Here is a 22747-nt window from a genome sequence, read left to right on the forward strand (position 1 = left end):
TTTCGTTCTGTATCTGTCAGTCTCTGCTACAGTGTGAGAGTGTGGGTTTCATTCTGTATCTGTCAGTCTCTGCTACAGTGTGAGAGTGTGGGTTTCATTCTGTATCTGTCAGTCTCTGTTACAGTGTGAGAGTGTGGGTTTCATTCTGTATCTGTCAGTCTCTGCTACAGTGTGAGAGCGTGGGGTTCGTTCTGTATCTGTCAGTCTCAGGTGTGAGATCGGCATCAATGGTGGTGGAAGGGAAACTGCGATCTTTGAAGCAGGAGGACATTTCTGACGACCTGGAAAGGAAAACCTCATTCTGTCAAAAAATGTAGCGGGGATGAAGGAACTATAAAAAAGAAATAGCTTTTCTACAGGAGGCAAGGTTGGAAGAGGGTTAGTCACAATAACCATACAGATTGGTAGGTTTATAAACAAAAAGCATGAGGGTGTTTTATAAACCCTGCCATCTGCCATGGCCAGTGTCTTTCTCGGGTCAGCTGAATATACCAGTGTGGTTGGTGAAGGGTTTTGCAGAGATGGCGAGTGCTGTCGGGGTCAGCGGGGTTTACAGAAATTAGGAGTGCTATAGGGCTCGGAAAAGTTTTCAGAGATGGTGTGGGGTGTTTGAGTGTTTCTCTACCACCGTGAAAATGTACTTTACTTGTAGTTCCAAAATGGCACTTTTGTCTGTATCAAATTGAAACCCATATTGTATCGGAGTATTTTGCTAATAATGTTTGTGCAACATTATGCTGAGGTAACCGGAGAACCTGACTGCAGACCCGCAGTCCCTACACTGCATTTCAGCTGCCACTTTTATTTCTTTTCCCAAAGTGCATGACTATGCAGTTCTCTACACTGTGTTCCATCTAACAATTCTTTGCCCATTCCTCTAATCTGTCAAAGTCCTTTTTTAGGCTCTCTACTTCCACAAAAGTACCTGTCCCTCGACCTATCTCGGTATCTTCAGCAAACGTTGCAAAAGAGCTATCGATTCTGCCATCTAACTCATTACCATAAAACGCAAAAGGAATCGGTCCTAACACAGATCCCTGTGGAACACCACAAGTCACTGGCAGCCAACCAGAAAAGGTCCCCCTTGTTACTATTCTTTGCCTCGTGCCAATCAGCCACTGCATTATCCACACAAGAATCGTTCCTGTAATATCATGGCATAGCCTGTTAAGTAGACCCATGGGAGGCACCTTGTCAAGGACCTTCTGAAAATCCACCTCTGAAAGCACATCATCAACCCATTCTCCTTTGCCTATCTTACTTGTTACTTCAATGAATTGAAAGAATTTCAACATACTTGTCAGACAAGATTTTCCCTCGAAGACAACATTCTGAGAGTTGCCAATTTTATCACGTGCCTCGAAATACCCTGAAAACACATCCTCAACAACCGACTACAATATCTTCCCAATTAGTGTGGTCAGACAAACTGGCCTAAAATTTCTGTTTTTCCACCTCTTGCCCTTCTTGAAGAGTGGAGTGATATTTCCAAATTTCCAGACTTCCAGAACCACAACAGAATCCATTGATTCTTCAAACATCATTACTGACCCCCTCCACAATCTCTTCAGCCATCCTTTCAGAACTCTAGGGTGTACACCATCTGGTCCAGGTGCCGTATTTACCTTCAGACCTTTCTGTTTCACAGGAACCTTCTCCCGAGTAATATAACTTTACACACTTCTGACCACTGACATCTGGACTTCCGCTGCTAATGTCTTCTACAGTGAAGTCTGATGCAGAATACTTATTCAGTTCATCCGCGAGCTCCTTGTCCCCTATTACTACCCCTCCGGCCTCATTTTCCAGTGGTCCGATATCCACTCTCACTTCTCCTTCACACTTTATGTATCGGAAGAAACATTTGGTATCCTCTTTATTACTGGCTCGCTTAACTTCGCATTCCATATTTCCCTTCTCAATTACTTTCTTACTACCCTTTTGTTGCTTTCTAAAAGCTTCCTAATCCCCTAACTTCCCACCATTGTTTGATCTGTTATATGCCCTCTCTTTGTCTTTTATGTTGGCTTTGCCTTCTCATTAGCTACACTTGTATCATCTTGTTTTTGGAATACTTCTTCCTCTTTGGTACATATGGCTTATCCTGTGCTTTCCGAATTGCTTCCAGAAATTTCAGCCATTCTGTCGTCATCCCTGCCATTGTTCTTTTCTGAACAATTTTGGACAACCCTTCTCTCTGTAATTCACTTTTTCTTCTATGGAAGTCAATGTTCGTGCCATCAGGTTGGAGACTACCCAGACGGTATATAAGGTGTTGTTCCTCCAACCTGAGTGTGGCTTCATCTAGACAGTAGAGGCGGCCATGGACAGACATATCAGACTGGGAATGGGACGTGGAATTAAAATGTGTGGCCACTGGGAAATCCTTCTTTCTCTGGCGGTCAGAGCGTAGGTGTTCAGCGAAACGGTATCGCAGTCTGCGTTGGGTCCCACCAATATATAAAGGTCTTAACTGGGAGCACCGGACGCAGTATACCACCAGCTGACTCATAGGTGAAGTGTCGACTTACCTGGAAGGACTTCTCTAACTTCCGTTAATTCCCTTTCTTACCCCATCCCTGATATATTTAGTTTTCTCCCCCTCCCCCTTTTTTTGTCTCTGTCTGCCCATCACTCTGCCTGTTCTCCATCTCCCTCTGGTGCTCCCCTCCCCCTTTCTTTCTCCCTAGGCCTCCCGTCCCATGATCCTTTCCCTTTTCCAGCTCTGTATCCCTTTTGCCAATCACTTCTAGCTCTTAGCTTCATCCCACCCCCTCCAGTCTTCTCCTATCATTTCACATTTTCCCCTCCCCCTCATGCTTTCAAATCTCTTACTATCTTTCCTTTCAGTTAGTCCCGCCAGAGGGTTTCAGCCCGAAACGTCGACAGTACTTTTTCTGATAGATGCTGCCTAGCCTGCTGCATTCCACGAGTATTTTGTGTGTGTTTATTGAATTACCAGCATCTGCAGATTTCCCCGTGTTTGTTTTTTTAGGTTAACTCCCATTGTCATTCTTCCTCAGCCCAGAGATTTGAGGGGCAAAGAACATCTCAGACAGAACTGCAGTCAGCTCGACTTCTTCAGTCTGCAAAATATTCTTCACCCACAGAGTGGTGACTGTTTGGAACCCATCACCACAGGGAGAGGGAGACATGAACAACAGGGGAGGATTTAAAAGGACTGTCATGGAAAAGAATCACTGGCAGGATACAGCTGGCCTGAGTTGACTCTCTACTGTACACTAGCTGTGTTAGAAATTCACTTAAGTACCAGAGACAGAGTTCAAAACAGAACTGATTTATTTGTCTAGAGATCCAGAATATTAAACTCCAGTCCCATTAAAGGTGAATGTGCAGCAGAAGAAACGCCTCCCGTGCCCAGTGACCAGGGTGTAGAACTGGGTGTGGTGAGCAGCAACAATAATTGCAGAGTTCAGCACCGACAGTCACTCTAAAAATCTCATTCAGCAACGGTGATGGACAAATATCCAGCATGAAGCTTATTGAAGCTTTCTGCCCAGTGTGAACCCGGTAGTGTGTCACAAGGTTAGATTACTGAGTGAATCGCTTCCCACATTCACAGCAGGTGAACGGCCTCTCCCCTGTGTGAACTCAATGATGCACATTTGATGGAGATGGCTGAGTGAATCTCTTCCCAATGTCTGAGCAGGTGAACGGCATCTACCCAGTGTGAACTCGTTGGTGACTATGTAGGTGGGATGACTGAGTGAATCCCTTCCCACAGTCTGAGCAGGTGAACGGCTTCTCCCCAGTGTGAACTCGCTGATGTTTCAGTAGGCTAGCTGCCTGAATGAATCCCTTCCCACAGTCTGGGCAGGTGAAAGGCTTCTCCCCAGTGTGAAGTCGCTGGTGAATCTGTAGGTTGGATGATTGAGTGAATCCCTTCCCACATTCTGGGCAGGTGAATGGCCTCTCCCCAGTGTGAACTCGCTGATGTACCTTCAGTTGAGATGAGCAAGTGAATCCCTTCCCACAGTCTGAGCAGGTGAACGGCCTCTCCCCAGTGTGAACTCGCTGGTGAGCCAGCAGATCAGATGACTGAGTGAATTCTTTCCCACATTTTGAGCAGGTGAATGGCTTCTCCCCAGTGTGAACTTGTTGGTGACTCTGTAGATTGGATAACTGAGAGAATCCCTTTCCACAGTCTGAACAGGTGAATGGCTTCTCCCCTGTGTGAACACGTTGGTGACTCTGTAGGTGGGATGACTGAGTGAATCCCTTCCCACAGTCTGAGCAGGTGAACGGCCTCTCCCCAGTGTGAACTCGCTGGTGTTTCAGTAGGCTGGCTGCCTGAATGAATCCCTTCCCACAGTCTAGGCAGTTGAACGGCTTCTCCCCAGTGTGAACTCGCTGGTGAATCTGTAGATTGGATGATTGAGTGAATCCCTTCCCACAGTCCGAGCAGGTGAATGGCCTCTCTCCAGTGTGAACTCGCTGATGTACCTTCAGTTGAGATGAGCAAGTGAATCCCTTCCCACAGTCCGAGCAGGTGAATGGCCTCTCCCCAGTGTGAACTCGCTGGTGAGCCATTAGTTCAGCTGACAGAGTGAATCCTTCCCCACAAATTCAGCAGATGACCAGCCTCTGCCCAATGTGAACTGACTGGTGTTCCACAGGTGGGAAGATCGACCCAATCCCTTCTCTCACACAGAACAGGTGAATGGCCTTGTCCAGTATGAACTTGCTGATGTATCTTCAGTCGAGATGACCAACTGAATCCATTCCCATTGTCTGAGCAGGTGAACGGCCTTTCCCTGTGTAAAATTACGGGCATGCTAGTCGGTCAGATGACAGAGTGAATACCTCCCCACAGTCTGAGCAGGAAGGATGATTGATTGAATCCCTTGCTCCAATTCTTAAATATCTGGACAGAGACAGCAAAACTGGTGTGTTGTGGTTGAGATTCACGTAGTCAAATTCCTTGTCATTTTTAACCTGTAAAAAGATTTACAAAATCCATCAATGGGTGAAAGACAACATGTCAGATGAGATCACTTTAGTTGCCAAGGTGTGATCTGGCATCACACAGTTACAGTGAAGTTCAACCCAAGTTGGAGAGAAAAATCATCTTCTAACTGGGCACTGTGCTGGTATCTGGATTGACCATCAAATTCTCTGATGCTCTTGAATGGGGCATTTCTGCCGTCTCCCATCCGTGACTTGGCTCAGTCTGACTCTCCCCATTGCTATTATTCCCTGCTCCAGCTGAGCTGCATGGGTGCCTGGCCCCACAGTAACTGAAACACTCTCATGCAAATACCCTTTGTTGACATGCAGCTGGGGATTTTCTTTTATGTACTGTTAATTTAAAGCGCCACAGTTTCAATGCAATGTAAATATCTCCTGACATGGCTGGTGGCATAGTGGCATCAGTGCCTGACTTTGGGACGAAAGGTCCTGAGTTCGAACCCAGCCGGCTCTCCTGCACGCTTTCCATCCGTGCTGGGTTACGAGCTGGTGATCTCTTTGGAAACTCACCCGGCAGAAGGCAATGCCTCGTACGCAGTTCCCCACGACGAGAGAGGCGTGGAAATCGTATCACCAGAGAAACTTTCCTTAAATGTCTCCTACTCAGATGTATGGTTGGTCTGCACAGCCATTAAACGGAATTCGAGTGAATGTTAGTATTATTCCTGTCACAGTCATGGAAAAGTACAACACTGAAACAGGCCCTTTGGCCCATCTAGCTTGTGTTGAACTATTTAAACTGGCTAATCCCGTACACCTACCATCCAGGTACCTGTACAAACTTCTTACATGTTGAAATTGAGCTCGCGTGCAGCACTTGGGCTGTCTGCTCATTCCAAACCCGGATGACTATTTGTGTGAACAGACAGACATACTTTATTGATCCCGAGGGAAATTGGGTTTCATTACAGTTGCACCAACCAAGAATAGGTAGAAATATAGTATATAAAAATGTATATTTTGCATAAATAATTAAATAATAAGCAAATTCTGCCAAGTGGAAATTAGTCCAGGACCAGCCTATTGGCTCAGAGTGTCTGACACTCCGAGGGAGGAGTTGTAAAGTTTGATGGCCACAGGCAGGAATGACTTCCAATGACGCTCAGTGTTGCATCTCGGTGGAATGAGTCTCTGGCTGAATGTACTCCTGTGCCTAACCAGTACATTATGGAGTGGATGGGAGACATTGTCCAAGATGGCATGTAACTTGGCCAGCATCCTCTTTTGAGATACCATCATCAGAGAGTCCAGTTCCACCCGCACAACGTCACTGGCCTTACGAATGAGTTTGTTGATTCTGTTGGTGTCTGCTACCCTCAGCCTGCTGCCCCAGCACACAGTTTCCCCTCATGTTCCCCTTAGCGTTTCACCTTTCACCCTTAACCCATGGCCTCTGGTTGTAGACACACCCCATCTCAGTGGTAAAAGCCAGCTTGCATTTACCCCATCTCTCACCCTCATAATTTTGGAACACCTCCATCAAATCTCCCCTCAATCTTCTATAAAGCCCAGACCTGTTCAGTCTCTCCTTGTAACCCAAGTCCTGCACACCTGACAACATCCTTGTGAATTTCCTCTGAACTCTTTCAACCTCTTTTACAACGTTCATGTAGGTTGGTGACCAAAACTGCACACAATACTCCAAATTAGGCCTCACTAATGCTTTGTACAACGTCAACATAACACCCATCACCTGTACTCAATACTTTGGTTTCTGAAGGCCAATATGCCAAAATCTTTCATTCCGTCCCTATCGAACTGTGACACCACTTTCAGTGAAATACAGACATGTATTCCCAGATCCCTTTCTTCTACAACAACCCTCCATGCCCGACCAGTCACTGTGTAAGACCCACCCTGGTAGGTTCTACCAAAGTGTAACACCTTACACTTGTCTGCATTAACTTCCATTTTCCATTTCTCAACGCATTTGTCCAGCTGGTCCAGATCGCACTGCAAGCCATGAGTCTTCCTCGCTGTCACTACACCCCAATCTTGGTGTCATCCACAAATTTACTGATCCAGTTAACCACACTATCATCCAGATTACTGATATAGATGACAAACAACAACAGATCCAGCACTGAACCCTGTGGCAACGACGAGTCACAGTCTTCTAGTCAGAGAGACAACCATCTGCTGCCACACACTGGCTTCTCCCAAAGCCAGTGTCTCGTCCAATTTACTATCTCATCTTGAATGCTGAGTGACTGAACCTTCTTGACCAACGTCCCATATGAGACATTGTCCTTGCTGAAGTCCATGTAGACAACATCCACTGCCTTGCCTTCATCCACTTTCCTGATAACTTCCTCGAGAGACTCTATAAGATTGGTTAGATATGACCTACCATGCACAAAGCCATGCTGCCTATCCTTAATCAGTCCACATCTATCCAAATACTTACATATCGTAAAATTTCTTAGTTTATTTTTAGAGCCCTTCTTGAACAAACGAACAACATTGGCTGTCCTCCAATCCTCCAGTCCCTCACCTGTCACTAGGGATGATTTAAATATCTGTGCTTGTACCCCGACAATTTCTGCACTTGTCTTCCACAGGGTCCTAGGGAACAACCTGTCAGGTCCTGGGGATTGATCAATGGCAATTTGCCTTAAGACAGCAAACACCTCCACCTCTGTAATCTGTACAGGTTCCATGAAGGTGATGTTGCTTTGCCTCACTTCTACAGATGCTGTGTCCATCTCCTGTGTAAATACGGATGCAAAAAAAAACCTCCCACACCTGTTTTGTTACCTCATATGGATTACCATTCTGATCTTCCAGAGGATTAATTTTGTTCCTTGCAATCTTTTTGCTTTTAACGTATCTGCAGAATCCCTGAGGATTCTCCTTCACCTTGTCTGCTGGGGCAACCTCATGCCTTCTTTTATTTCTTTCATAAGTGTTCACTTGAATTTCCTGTACTTCATAAGTACCCCATTTGTTCTTTATCTGCCTGTACCTGGTATGCACCTCCTATTTATTGATCTGGGAGATGAAAGCCAAATGGATAATAGAGCTGCATCGTGGGAGGTGAGGGTCGGGGTGGTTAAACTAAAGTTGCAGGGGGAATGGGACAGAATGACAGAACAGATAGTGGAGGGGTTGTAGAGACAGATGTTGTTCTGTTCTCAGACAAAGTCAGGAATTAAAAAGTTGAGCATGGTGCAGTGAATATGCTGAGCCCCGTCCGTATATGTCAATACAAGGAGCATCACAGGAAAGGCGGATGTGTTCAGGGCATCAATCAAAACCTGGAATTATGACACTAGGATCTGGCAACTGTGGACTGGGACAGGCTGCTTTATGGCAAAGGTTTGCTTGGTGAGTGGGAGGCCTTCAAAGCGAAATTCTGGAAGTACAAATAGGGTATGTGCTTGTCAGAATAAAAGGCAAAGATAGAAACTGTAGGGATCCTTGGTTTGCAAGAGATACTGAGACCCTGGTGACGCACAAAATGGAGTTGTATAACAGGGATAGGCAGGCAGGTTCTTATGGAGTATAAGAAATGCAAGAGAACACATAAGAAATAAATCAGGATCGCTAAAAGAAGGCATGAGGTTGCCCATGCAGAAAAGATCCTCAGGGATTCTAGAGACAGATTAACAGCAAAAGGATTGCAAGGCACAAAGTTGGTCCTCTGGAAGACCGGGCTGGGAAACAAAACAGATGGGGAAGATCCTAAATGCTTTTTCCATATCTATGTACTCAGGAGTTGGACACAGAGTCGATGAAAGTGTGAGAAAAGTGGCATCGTGCACCCTGCACAGATTAAGGAAGAGGAGATGTTTGCTCTCCCAAGGCAGATGTGAGTGGATAAATCTTCAGCGCATGATAAGGTGCTCCCTCGGACGCCAGGGGAAGCAAGTGCAGAAATTGTCTCGGCCCTAGCAGAGATAACTAAATCATCAATTATGGTCAATTATGGATAACTCTGAACATCCTCTACATAGCACCATCCAGAGACAGAGAAGCAGTTTCAGCGACAGGTTACTATCGATGCAATGCTCCTCAGACAGGATGAAGAGGTCAATACTCCCCAATGCCATTAGGCTTTACAATTCTACCGCCAGGACTTAAGAACTTTTTAAAAGCTATTATTAATGCTTTTGAGATAGTGATTTAGATGCATATCATATTTTTTTACTGAGTTAAGTATTGTATGTAATTAGTTTTGCTACAACAAGTGTATGGGACATTGGAAAAAAGTTGGAATTTCCCCATGGGGATGAATAAAGTATCTATCTATCTATCATTAGTGACAGGGGGAGGTACCGGAGGATTGGAGTACAGCAAATGTTGTTTCGCTGCTTAACATAGAACATTGAAGTCTACAACATATTCCAGGCCCTTCAACCTACAAAGTTGTGCTGACCATGTAACCTACTCTAGAAACTGCCGAGAATTTCCCTAACGCACAGCCCTCTATTTTTCTGAGCTCCATGTACCTATGCAAGAGCCTCTTAAAAGACCCTATTGATTCTGTCTATACCACCGCCACTGGTAGCGCATTGCATGCATCCACTGCTCTCGGTGTGAAAAATTTACCCCTGACATCCCCTTGGTACACATTTCCATTGCACCCTCGTGTTAGCCATTTCAACCCTGGGAAACACACCACTGGCTATCTACACGATCAGTACCCTCATCATCTTATACACCTCAAAAAGCTCTAAACATAAACAAGGAAATTATACATTACTTTGAGAATTTGCTCCAAATATACACAATTATGAGGGTATAGATGGGGTAAATGCAAGCAGCTTTTTCCACTGTTGGGTGGGATGACAACCAGAGGTCATGGGTAGGTGGGGAAGGTGAAAATTCAAGGGGAACATGTGAAAAGGCTCTTTACTGAAATGGTCGTGAGAGTGTGGAATGGGATGCCAGCAAAAGGGGTTCATGCCAGATCACTTTCACCGTTTGAGAAGTTTGGATGGGTACCTGGAAGGTAGGGGTACGGAGGGCCATGATCCCAGTGCAGATCGTTGCATCAGAGAGTTTAATATTTTCAGCAGTCTAGATGGGCGGAATGACCTGTTTCACGGAACTTCATCAAATCCCTATGACAGAGAAGCTGGCCAAACTTCATTGGAAGGGGAAACTGGTAGGAATGACGATGGAGCAGCAATGACTGGAGATTCTGGGAGCAATTTGGGAGGTGCATAGTAGATACATCCCAACGTAGCACTGGAAAGGCAGGAGGACACAACCATGGCTGGAATGAGAAGCCAAAGAGAGGGCAAATAATAGAACAAAAACTACCAGAAAGTTTTTAGAAACCAACAGAAGACAACTAAATAAAAAAATCAGATATGCTCAGGACATTGAATTATGATTTGTAGTTACTGATGAGTCTTGGTTGAACCCAACAGTCTGAGGCATTTAGAGGAACAAAATATCCGGGGCCTCAATATCTCTTGAGAACCAAGGTTCCCTGCACCAGTTACCTTTCAACTTTTATTTTGACAGGCACATACAAACTCAACGCCCTCAAAATTTCACTTCTGAAGGCCTCCCGCTTACCAAGTACTCCTTGGCCAGAAAACAGCCTGTCGCAAACCACACTTGTCAGATCCTTTCTGATACCATCAAAACTGACCTTTCTCCAATTTAAATCTCAACCCGTGGTCCAGACCTCTCTTTTTCTATATTTACTTGGAATCTCATGGCATTATGATCGCTAGTTACAAAGTGTTCCCATACACTAATTTCTGTCACTAACCCTGGATCATTTCCTAACGGCTTATTGCACACTTCTACATCGGGAATTCTACGTGCTGATTAAGGACACATTTGTGAAACTCTACACCGGCTAGTCCTTTTACAGTATGGGAGACCCAGTCAATATTTGGAAAGTTAAAATCATTTACTATGTAACGGGGTTTTTTTTCTTTTCCTTTGTTACTGTGTATGTAATCAAAATGGCGTCTTTGTTTTGTTACAAGTAGGAATGCTGGCGCCTGTGTTAATAGTAGGAATGCTAGCATCTTTGTTATGATAAGTGCTGGAAGCTTGTTTGGGTCTATAAACTGATTGTTGGTGGGGGTTTTGGGGAGTCGGCGCGATGGAGTGAGAGAGAGAGGACGGGGTGCTGGAAGCTGTGCGACGGTACGGACCCCGAACGGGGGTCCCCGGCCCAAGGTTTTCCGTGAGGAGAGGAGACGGAGACAGAGGAGTGTGGAGCGACTGGTCGACCACCGTGGGTGTCCCAGGGGGCGGGTCGAGGAAGTCGGAGGGGATCGAATGGTGGCCAGAAGACTTCAGTAATTGAGCTCCAACGGTTGTGCACGAAGTGGTTTGGACTTTGATAAGTTTGGCGCCTTTTCTTTTTTTTCCCCTCTTATTCATATATACTGTATCATTAGTAATCGCTTAGTTATAGTAATCTTTATAAATTGTACTCATTTAATCGCATAAGGTGTACTGTCTGTTTGTTGGGCGAGGCGGGGACATCACACAGCATCCACACCAGCTGATTACCCAGTTTGGCGGGGCCGAAGGCTGCTCCCCCTAGACTAGAACGAGTTTGAGCGATGCCTGCGGCGACCCAGGGGTTACAACTATATCAACATTTGTTTCTTGGCATAGTCTGCAATCTCTCTACAAATTTGTTCCTCTGAATCCCTCAGACTGTTGGGTGCAACCAATAGACAATAGGTGCAGGAGTAGGCCATTTGGACCTTTGAGCAAGCACAGCCATTCACTGTCATCATGGCTGATCATGGCTGATCATCCACAATGTTCCTGCCTTCTCCCCATATCCCTTGAATCCGCTATCTTTAAGAGCTCTATCTAACTCCTTCTTGAAAGCAACCAGAGAATTGGCCTCCACTGCCTTCTCAGGCAGAGCATTCCACAGATCCCCAACTTTCTGTGTGAAAAAGTTTCCCCAACTCGGTTCTAAACGGCCGACCCCTTATTCTTAAACTGTGGCCTCTGGTTCTGGACTCCCCCAACATCGCAAATATGTTTCCTGCCTCCAGCATATCCAATCCCTTAATAATCTTAAATGTTTCAATCAGATCCCCTCTCATCCTAAATTCTCGTGTATACAAGCCCAGTCGCTCCAATCTTTCAGCATATGACAGTCCCGCCATCCCGGGAATCAACCTCGTGAACCTACGCTGCACTCCCTCGATAGCATGAATGTCCTTCCTCAAATTTGGAGACCCAAACTGAAGGCAATACTCCAGGTATGGTCTCACCAGGAACCTGTACAACTGCAGGTTCTTTGCTCCTATACTCAATTCCCCTTGTTATGAAGGCCAACAGGCCATTAGCTTTCTTCACTGCCTGCTGTACCTGCATGCTTACTTACAGTAACTGATGAACAAGAACACCCAGATCTTGTTGTACTTCACCTTTTCCCAACTTGACATCATTCAGATAGTAATCTGCCTTCCTGTTCTTGCCACCAATGTGGATAACCTCACATTTATCCACATTAAACTGCATCTGCCCACTCACCCAACCTATCCAAGTCAACGTGTATTCTCATAACATCCTCCTCACACTGCCACCCAGCTTTGTGTCATCTGCAAATTTGGTAATGTTACTTTTAATTCCTTCATCTAAATCATTAATGTATATTGTAAATAGCTGTGGCCCCAGCACCGAGCCTTGCGGTAACCCACTGGTCACTGCCTGCCATTCTGAAAAGGACCCGTTAATCCCTACTCTTCGTTTCCTGTCTGCCAACCAATTTTCTATGCATGTTAGTACCCTACTCCCAATAACATGTGCTCTAATTTTGCCCACTAATCTATGTGGGACTTCATCAAAGGCTTTCTGAAAGTCCAGGTACACTACATCCACTGGCTCTCCCTTGTCCATTTTCATAGTTAAATCCTCAAAAAATCCCAGATTAGTCAAGCATGATTTCCACTTCGTAAATCCATGCTGACTCTGACCGATCCTGTTACTGCTATCCAAATGGGCCGCTATTTCATCTTTTATAATTGACTCTTCTTCCCCACCACTAATGTCAGGCTAATTGGTCTATAATTCTCTGTTTTCTCTCTCCCTTCTTTCTTAAAAAGTGGGATAACATTAGCGGCCCTCCAATTCTCAGGAACTGATCCTGAATCTATAGAACATTGGAAAATGATTACTAATAACAGAGCCACCTCCTTAAGTACCCTGGGATGCAGACCATCAGCCCTGGAGATTTATCAGCCTTCAGTGCCATCAGTCTACCCAACTCCATTTCCTGCCCAATATAAATTTCCTTCAGTTCCTCCGTTACCCTAGGACCTCTGGCCACTATTATATCAGGAGATCGTCCGTGTCTTCCCTAGTGAAGACACATCCAAAGTACCTGTTCAACTCGTCTGCCATTTCCTTGTTCCCCGCAATAAATTCACCCATTTCTGTCTTCAAGCGCCCAACTTTGGTCTGAACTTTTTCCTTTTCACATACCTAAAGAAGCTTTTACTATCGTCCTTTATATTACCTTCATGCCTCATCTTTTCTCCCCGTATTGCCTTTTTAGTTATCTTCTGTTGCTCTTTAAAAGTTTCCCAATCCTCTGGCTTCTTGCTCATCTTTGCTATGTTATACTTTTTCTCCTTTATTTTTATACCATCTTTGATTTCCCTTGACAGCCACGGTCGCCCCTTACTCCAGTTAGAATCTTTCCTCCTCTTTGAACTGATCCTGCACCTTCTGTATTATTCCCAGAAATACCTGCCATGTTGTTCCACTGTCATCCCTGCTGGGGTAGACAAGCAAAGATACTTCCTACCATGAGTACCACTCCTCAGGAAGAGCCCAATGTAATATTGCAAGTTGCTGGAATTCCTGTTCCGTTTATGATTGATTGCAACCACAACCACTGTCAATCAGGAAATAGTATCAGAAGATGGAAAACAGCTATTAGACAATCATTCTGTTTGGGTTCAAAGGCAGGGCACATACGTATTCACGTACCCAGCCACTGCAGGTGGAATTCCAGGGGACCCAGTGTGAGGTTTCATTTACAGTCACCACCAGTCAGGGGTGTAATCTAGCAGAGAGTGACCTGCTCCGTCCGTTGGAAGTCGAGATTCTCTGTGCGGACAAGGGTGTCACCCTGGGACTAGTGAACAACCGACATCTTCCCCAGTTACCGACCCCCCCAGTGGTGGGCACTTAATCTGGACTCCACTGCGTTTGAACCCCTTCTGCCAGCGGCCGACACTCATGTGACTCTGCTATGACCCTCCGGGGTGCTCAACTGAGGAAAGCCAGTATTATGCACCCCTCGAGGGACAGAAGTTCCCAGTCACGGTGATTGGAGAGGTTAAAGGAAAAGAGGGCAGCACATTACTGCCTGAAGTTCCGGATCTCCTTTGGCAACAGACAGGACTGGTCCTTCCCCATATCACTGTTTCAGTTTGCCCTGGGTTAAAGCCAAGGTGCCCAGAGTTCTATTCAGAAGGTTCAAAGGAACATCTGAACAAGTCTGATGCATTTTGGAAACAAGTCCTGTGGACCGATGAAGTTAAAATAGAGCCTTTTGACGGCAATGAGAAAAGGTATGTTTGGAGAAAAAAGGGTGCAGAATTACATGAGAAGAACCCCTCTCCAACTGTTAAGCACGGGGATGGATCGATCATGCTTTTGGCTTGTGTTGCAACCAGTGGCACGGGGACATTTACTGGTAGAGGAAAGAACGAATTCAATTAAATACCAGCAAATTCTGGAAGCAAACATCACACTGTCTGGAAAAAAGCCAAAGATGAAAAGAGGATGGCTTCTGCAACAAGATAATGATCCTAAACACACCTCAAAATCCACACTGGACTACCTCAAGAGGCACAAGCTGAAGATTTGCCCAAGGCCCTCACAGTCCCCCGACCTAAACATCATCGAGAATCTGTGGACAGACCTCAGAGGAGCAGTGCATGCAAGACAGCTCAAGAATCTCACAGAACTAGAACCCTTTTGCAAAGGAAGAATGGGCAAAAATCCCCCCCATACAAGAATTGAAAGACTCTTAGCTGGCTACAGAAAGCATTTACAAGCTGTGATACTTGCCAAAGGGGGTGTTACTAAGTACTGACCATGCAGGGTGCCCAAACTTTTGCTTCAGGCCCTTTTCCTTCTTTGTTATTTTGAAACTGTAAAAGATGGAAATAAAAAAAAAGTTTCCTTGCTTAAAATATTACTGAAATGTGTCATCTTTAACTTATGTCTTTTGGAAATCAGTTCAACTTTTACTCGTTTAACAGTAACAGAAACATTGACCAGGGTGCCCAAACTTTTGCATGCCATTGTAATTGAAGAGGACTCTTTTGAATCAGCTGTCTCCGCCCAGAAGGCTGAGCTGTTTGCTCTGACTCCTGCCTGTATCCTAGCAACAGACTAAAGTGCGAACGTTCACACAGACTCCCGTTATGAACTGACTACAGGGCTTTGGGGATTCCTGACTTCCTCTGGCCACCCCATTAGTAATGCTACCTTTGTAGACAACTTACTCACCGCTCTACAGCTACCTCGAGTTTTGACTATTATTAAATGTGCTGCCCATACTGGGGAATGTGATGAGATGTTCCAGGGTAATGTTAGGGCTGATGCAGCGGCCAAACAGACAGCCTTGAATCTCACACTTTTAGGCCCCTGGGGAACCCAGCAAGCTCCTATTAGACAAAATCTAAGCACGGGTATGCCAGACATGGGGGAAATATGTAACTAACAGGGGAACGCCCCTGAAGGAGAGCGCAAACTATGGTCCCAAATGGGTTGCCACCTCGAACCTCAGACCGATTTATGGGTGACCCCTGCGTGACAGGTCTGTGTTCCCTCTGTGTTCTTACCTATTTTTATAGATCATGTACATAATTATACACGCTTGTGCAAGGAGGAAATGGTTAATACATTATTACAACCTTGACTTCCAGAAAGCAGCTGAAAAACGAGCCAAAGCATGCTTAAACTGTAAAAAAAAACAAATGCTGGAAAGGGGATGCCTTGTGGTTCCGGAACTACCCCGTTGCCTGGTGGACGTTTTTCTTGTTTGCAATTTGATTTTATAGAATTACCTAGAGTACATTGTTATAGGTATTGCTCAGTGATAGTAGATGTATTTAGCAGATCGATTGAAGCTGTTCCTACAACTAATGATACCACTATGACTGTTGTGAACATATTGCTAAAAGAAATAACTCCTCACTATGGACTTCCAGAAATGATAAGCTAGGACAATGGGCCAAAATAAATGAGGAAATCTGTAAAGAGCTTGCTATAAAACAGCAGTTCCATTGCACCCATCATCTGAAAGCAGCGACATATGGAACGAGCCAATGGTACTTTGAAAGATAAGTTGGCAAAACTTACACAAGAAACTGGATTGACCTGATTGAAGGTTTTACCCTTAGTCCTATTCCATATGAGAATTACGCCATCAAGTAAGAAATCACCGGCAGAAATTATCTACGGGAAGCCTATGAGAACCCCATGGGGACCCTGACCTTGTTTGCCACTCCTCCCTGAGCACTTACCTGCAACATTGGGTATGCATACCTTGGGGGAGGAGATGGGAAAATACTTATGCAAATTAACAAAAACTCTCCAAAGCTTGCATTCACAGGTACGACAGGCCTATTGAGAGGACAAAACCCAAACTAAAGGTGACTACACCACCATCCAGCCTAGAGAATTGTCCTGCTCAAGAACTGGGATGGTAATGTTACAAATGTGATGCAACTCTGAGGGGCCGAAGGGTACAAAGTCGCCCACTCCTTTTTGAGAATCGCAAGATCGCTATTAATTCGGGTCTGAGACCCAGGAAGTGAGAGAGAGACGTCCAGAATACACAGGGTTTGGAATGTGTTCTGACCTCAGCGAAACGGAACCACTGATGACGGCCATTGTCTCTTGGAGACGGAATTGTGTATTGAGTACTGTACTATTCATTGAAACCCCTCAGGGGACAACCAGAGTGGGCTGGTTGAGGGATTGCATCATCCCAACCTGATTGACACCTGAGACCCCGTGAGTGAGGATAAAAGAGGGTCTGGGAAAAAACCCCTTTAGACGCACCAGGAGAAACGCTAGAGATCCCGTGACAGCGTTTAATAGCGACAGCCGGTGAGGGCTCGTGTGCATCCTCCCTTGCCGGGGTGGTGGGCTCATCACGGAAGAACGGTTTAGCTAAAGGAGAGGCCACAAGTGAACGGCCACACCGACGAGACTCCGACGGATCGAAATCATAAAAGGAAAGCCGGCAAGTTTTTCTCCAAATCTCTCTCTCTCTCCAACCATTGCAACCCAGTGGTCCCCAAAGGCTGCAGCCTGCAAGAACTGAGTGAACTTTATATTTCCATCGGACAATACATTATCCCCCAGACAACAATAGAGCTATTTCTTATTGATTATTATTATACCCACACTTTTAGATTTAGTATTGACGATGTATATTATCTGTATATTTGCATTGATATTATTTTTGTGTATTTTTAGTAATAAATACTGTTAAAAATAGTACCATCAGACTTCAACGGACGTCTCCATCTTTGCCGGTAAGTGACCCAGTTACAGGGTTCATAACAGTAAGAAGTTGGGACCGAGGTGGAGAGGACTGTACCAAGTGCTACTGACAACACCTCCTGTAGTGATGGTGGAAGGGCAGCTCCGGCGGATACATCGAACGGACTGTAAACACGTTACTGGCAGAACCAGTAATAATGTACTGGTTAATGCTGATTTTAATGACCCTAAGGGAACCTGCCCCTGTCTCGGGAGGCCCCCAGTTTAACACTTTCCTGTCCCTCTGCCACACCTACGCTAAGCAAGTTGAGCGGGGAGCACATTGGGTATGTGCCCAGATTCTCCAACAGGGTCAGACTATGTCAGTGGTGCCTCTGAATACTAGCGGAGTCAATTCAGTTCTGGTGTTTTCTGATAGCCGTAATGGTAGCATTGTCAATTACCATATCCAGGTCTGGAAGGCGAGACTGGGGTTGGTGTTGCTTTGAGGGTTGGAGTCGTAGATCTCCTCCACAAGACCCCTCCAAGCTATGACCGGAGATAAGAGTTACATCTCCAGCAGTGGTTCGTACTACTTGTTGTGTAACCAGAATGAGAGTGCACCCTATCAAGTGGGAAGTAGTAACTGTACCAAGAGTCAAACTTATGATACCCCTGGACCACTAAATGGAACTTATTGGGTTTGTGGAAATAGGGCCTATCCCTGGCTGCCGGGAGAAAGAACAGGGCAGTGGCATGGAACCACACCCCACCAGACGGGTTCTCGAGGGGGGACGAGGGTCGGAGTGGTTGTTGCTACTTTGCTGACCTTGTGCCACACTTGAGGATCCTGGCTCAGCCTCAGGATCACCCCATCGGAATAGGCAATGAAGGGGTATAACAGAATCTGAGAGATTTTGGATGATTGCCTCTCCCTCCTATGGGGTAGCCAGAAATTCCAGGGAAATAATTAATTTAGCAGCCACTCTAGAAGAACTGGCCAATAATACAGCTGGAGCACTGACTGACACTCAAGCACAGGTAACTGAGATGATTGCAATTCGCCAAACAGTGCGACAGAATCGGATGGCCCAACACTTTATATTAGCAGAAAAAGGAGGGACCTGTGCTATCATAGGTAAGGAATGCTGTACTTATATCCCTGACGAATCGTCCAATATTACTGACTTGTCTAAACACAGAACCCAAGAGATTCCGAAAATTCAAGATGTTGGCAGTAAGCTGCACAATTTTGGGACCAGTAAGGCAGGGGGGTGGCCCTGGCCTTTCAATATATTCAGGGACTTCTGGGGGTTGTTTTAGCATTTTTGAAGTCTGATTGTATTAATTTTGATTATTGTCTGCATCCTACGGTGCCTTTGGCCATGTTTTGTATCATGTTGTAGAAGCAGCACCCCATAACCATATGCCCTCTGCTTTGCTTTTACTTTGGCTTTGACTTCTCTTGTCAGCCACGGCCGCATCCTTTTTCCATTCGAAAATTTCTTCTTCTTTGGAATATATCGGTCTTGCACCTTCCTCACTTCTCGCATAAACTCCAGCCACTGCTGCTCTGCCGTTCTTCCCGCTAGTGTCCCTTTCCAGTGAACCTTGACCAGTTCCTCTCTCATGCCACTGTAATTTCCTTTACTCCACTGAAATACCGACACATCGGATTTCGGCTTCTCTTTCTCAAATTTCACAGTGAACTCACTCATGTTGTGATCACTGCCTCCTAAGGGTTCCTTCACTTCCATCTCTCTAATCACCTCTGGTTCATTACACAATACCCAATCCAGTACAGCCGATCCCCTAGTGGGCTCAACAACAAGCTGTTCTAAAAAGCCATCTCGTAGACATTCTGCAAATACTCTCTCTTGAGATCCAGTGCTGAGCTGATCTTCCCAATCCACTCGTATGTTAAAATCCCCTACAATGATCATAACACTGCCCTTCTGGCAAGCCTTATCTATTTCCTGTTGTAATTTGTAGTCCACATCACTGCAGCTGTTTAGAAGCCTGTAGATAACTGCTATCAGGGTCCTTTTACCCCTGCGATTTCTTAGCTCAACCCATAAAGATTTCAGAAATGTCACTCCACTCTTCAAGAAGGGAGAGAGGCAGAAGAAAGGAAACTATAGGCCACTTAGTCTGACAGTGGTTTGAAAGATGTTGGAGTCGATTGTTAAGGATGTGAGTTCGGGCTACTTGGAGGCACAAGATAAAATAAGCTGGACTCAGCATTGTTTCCTCAAGGGAAAATCTTGCCTGATGAATTTGTTGGAATGCTTTGAGAAATAATAAGCAGGGTAGACAAAGGAGAATTGTTTGATATTGTGTACGTGGATTTTCAGACCTTTGACAAGGTGCCACACACGAGGCTCCTTAAAAAGCTCTGAGCCTGGTTGGGCGGCGATGAGGAGGGGGCTGATCTCGGGTTTGTGTAAATCGAAGGGCGGTTGCAGTGGGAAAGGGTCGAGACCGAGCCAGACGGCTGGACAGTCTGTGCCAGTAATGTAGGATCAGTTAGTTCTGGTTCCCCAAGCAGTGAGAGTGCATGTCGGAAACGAGGATCTGTTTACGTGTACGGGTGTGGGGTAAATGGTGGGAAAGTTGTGGGGTTACTGGCGGGGTGGGGGGAGGTTGGGGATGTGGGTTATCAGACACAGTGCCTCCCGGGAGGATGGGTCCTAGGGCAGATCACATTGTGAGCAAGGGAGGATCTGCTCCATTGCATCAGACAGCTTTCAGGAAGCAACAAATATCTCTTTTATATTAATCACTGTCTAATCTTGCTGCTAACATTGTGTTTGTCACAGAGCCCAGAGTCTGGGAACAGCTCGATGGTAGGAAGCAGATGGTGATGATGGGAGGCTGTTTATTGGAGTCAAGGCCCGTGTCTCCTGGAGCTCCCCAGGGTAACACCCATTGCTACTTGTCATCTATGTCAATAATATGGTTGAGAGTGTACTGGGTATGGGTAGTGAGTTTGCAGCAAGTAATTGCAAACAACGACTTCTTTTTGCAAGATAGTAAATATAAACACCCCTCTTTCCCTATCCACACTCAGAACCGACCAAAAGCTACCTCAGAAGATACAAGTTCTGCAAATGAGCAAACACTGAGGGAATGTGAGAGACTTTAAAGAGCTGTGTTACTGACAGTACATTACCAGACCTGGAGTGATTGCAACTGGGTCTGATAGAGGCATAACTGGCATTTCTGGTCACATTCAGCTCTCTCCAACTATTCCCTACCTTCCTTTTACAGGTATGTAATGTCTAAAAGACCAGTGTTTAAGTAAATGAGACTCACCAAACTTTCTCCTGACTGAATCACTGGAATCTCCGAGTCAGATGGGTTTTCTCCAGACGGTGCTCTCAGTCCTCGGGCTGGTTCACTTGCTGCTTTTCCCTCGTCTTCAGTCGTGGTTTGCTTCCAGTTGTGGGCTTTTCTTCCAATAAATCTCTCACCGCAGGTCTAACTTTAACATAAATGATAATGAAGCACGTTAACAATACAAAGGAGAACAAAATATTTCTGCTCACTGAAATCTAAATATTGAAAACAAATATAATGATCTCAGTGAACAAATCTGTAATTGTCCCTGACACATCACAAAACCTGATATGGGATAGGAAGGAGTCATCATTCAGTCATTGTAAGACATAAGATGTAGGAACAGAATTAGGTGATTTGATCCATCGAGTCTGCTCCACCACTCAACCATGGCTGAGATTTATTCCAACACCATATTCCTGCCTTCCTCCTGTAACCCTGAAGCTACTTAGCAATCATGAGTATATTAATCTCTGTCATAAATATACCCAAATGGCAGCCTCAACCACCATCTGTGGCAACAAATTCCACAGATCAGACATCTTTTGGCTGAAGAAATTTTTGTCAACTCAATTTTAAAGGTAAGCATCTTTATTCTGAGACTCTCTGTCTAATATGTCTTTGTGATATGGTGCAACTCAAACTACCTGCGTCTCAATATCACCAAGACCAAGGAGATGGTGGTGGACTTTAGGAGATCTAGGCCTCATATGGACCCAGTGATCATTAATGAAGAATGTGTGGAGCAGGTTAAGACCTACAAGTATCTGGGAGTACAGTTAGACGAGAAGCTAGACTGGACTGCCAACACAGATGCCTTGTGCAGGAAGGCACAGAGTCGACTGTACTTCCTTAGAAGGTTGGCGTCATTCAATGTCTGTAGTGAGATGCTGAAGATGTTCTATAGGTCAGTTGTGGAGAGCACCCTCTTCTTTGTGGTGGCGTGTTGGGGAGGAAGCATTAAGAAGAGGGACGCCTCACGTCTTAATAAGCTGGTAAGGAAGGCGGGCTCTGTCGTGGGCAAAGTACTGGAGAGTTTAACATCAGTAGCTGAGCGAAGGGCGCTGAGTAGGCTACGGTCAATTATGGAAAACTCTGAACATCCTCTACATAGCACCATCCAGAGACAGAGAAGCAGTTTCAGCGACAGGTTACTATCGATGCAATGCTCCTCAGACAGGATGAAGAGGTCAATACTCCCCAATGCCATTAGGCTTTACAATTCAACCGCCAGGACTTAAGAACTTTTTAAAAGCTATTATTAATGCTTTTTGAGATAGTGATTTAGATGCATATCATATTTTTTACTGAGTTAAGTATTGTATGTAATTAGTTTTGCTACAACAAGTGTATGGGACATTGGAAAAAAAAGTTGAATTTCCCCATGGGGATGAATAAAGTATCTATCTATCTATCTATCTATCTAATGGAAACATCCTCTCCATGTCCACTGTATCCAGGCTTTTCAGCATTCGTAAGGTTTACTTAACCATACATCCCACCACCACCCCCACCGTCCCTCTGAACTCCATTGAGCACAGGTCCAGAACCATCAAATGCTCCTCATACATAAAGCCGATCATCCCTGAGATTATTCAGGTCAAACCTGTTAGTAACTGCACTGAACACATTCCCAAGTATAACAGACAATCAGGAAATTTAAACCATTCCAGAGTGAATGGAATAAAAAGAAACTGGATTCACCAGAATCGCTCAACAGGTAAGGAACTGCTGTGGGGAGAGCAACAAAGTTAACGATTCAGGTTCACAATCATTTGTCAGAATGGATTCAAAATTTATCATTTTTAGTGCAGATCTCCAGCAACCTGAGTTTCTGTTTGATTTCCACTGTCTGACAGACAGGTGACAGCGAGGAGGAATTTCCAAACACAGTTCAAACACTGAACACCCCCCCCCCCACCCCAGGTCTATTTCTACTGGTTCAAACACAGACCAGCCCATTTAC

The 22747-nt window shown here is 45.2% G+C and overlaps 1 protein-coding gene across 1 annotated transcript; it reads right to left on the bottom strand.

Annotated features, from left to right (window-relative positions):
- Window positions 1–3282: 3282 nt before the first annotated feature.
- Window positions 3283–5618, bottom strand: LOC140722966 (uncharacterized). The gene is made up of 2 exons (XM_073037590.1): window positions 5500–5618; window positions 3283–4956 (listed from the first exon to the last, which is right to left on the bottom strand). The coding sequence occupies exon 2, from the start codon at window positions 4549–4551 to the stop codon at window positions 3682–3684; it is 870 nt and encodes a 289-aa protein (XP_072893691.1). The 5' UTR covers window positions 4552–4956; window positions 5500–5618; the 3' UTR covers window positions 3283–3681.
- Between the last annotated feature and the right edge of the window lie 17129 nt (window positions 5619–22747).

This window comes from Hemitrygon akajei, unplaced genomic scaffold (assembly GCF_048418815.1).
Source record: "Hemitrygon akajei unplaced genomic scaffold, sHemAka1.3 Scf000095, whole genome shotgun sequence".
In the NCBI taxonomy this organism is placed as follows: Eukaryota; Metazoa; Chordata; class Chondrichthyes; order Myliobatiformes; family Dasyatidae; genus Hemitrygon; species Hemitrygon akajei.

Coding starts and splice junctions, on each gene's coding strand:
- LOC140722966 (XM_073037590.1), bottom strand. CDS start 4,551: ATGGCTCACCAGCGAGTTCACACTGGGGAGAGGCCATTCACCTGCTCG.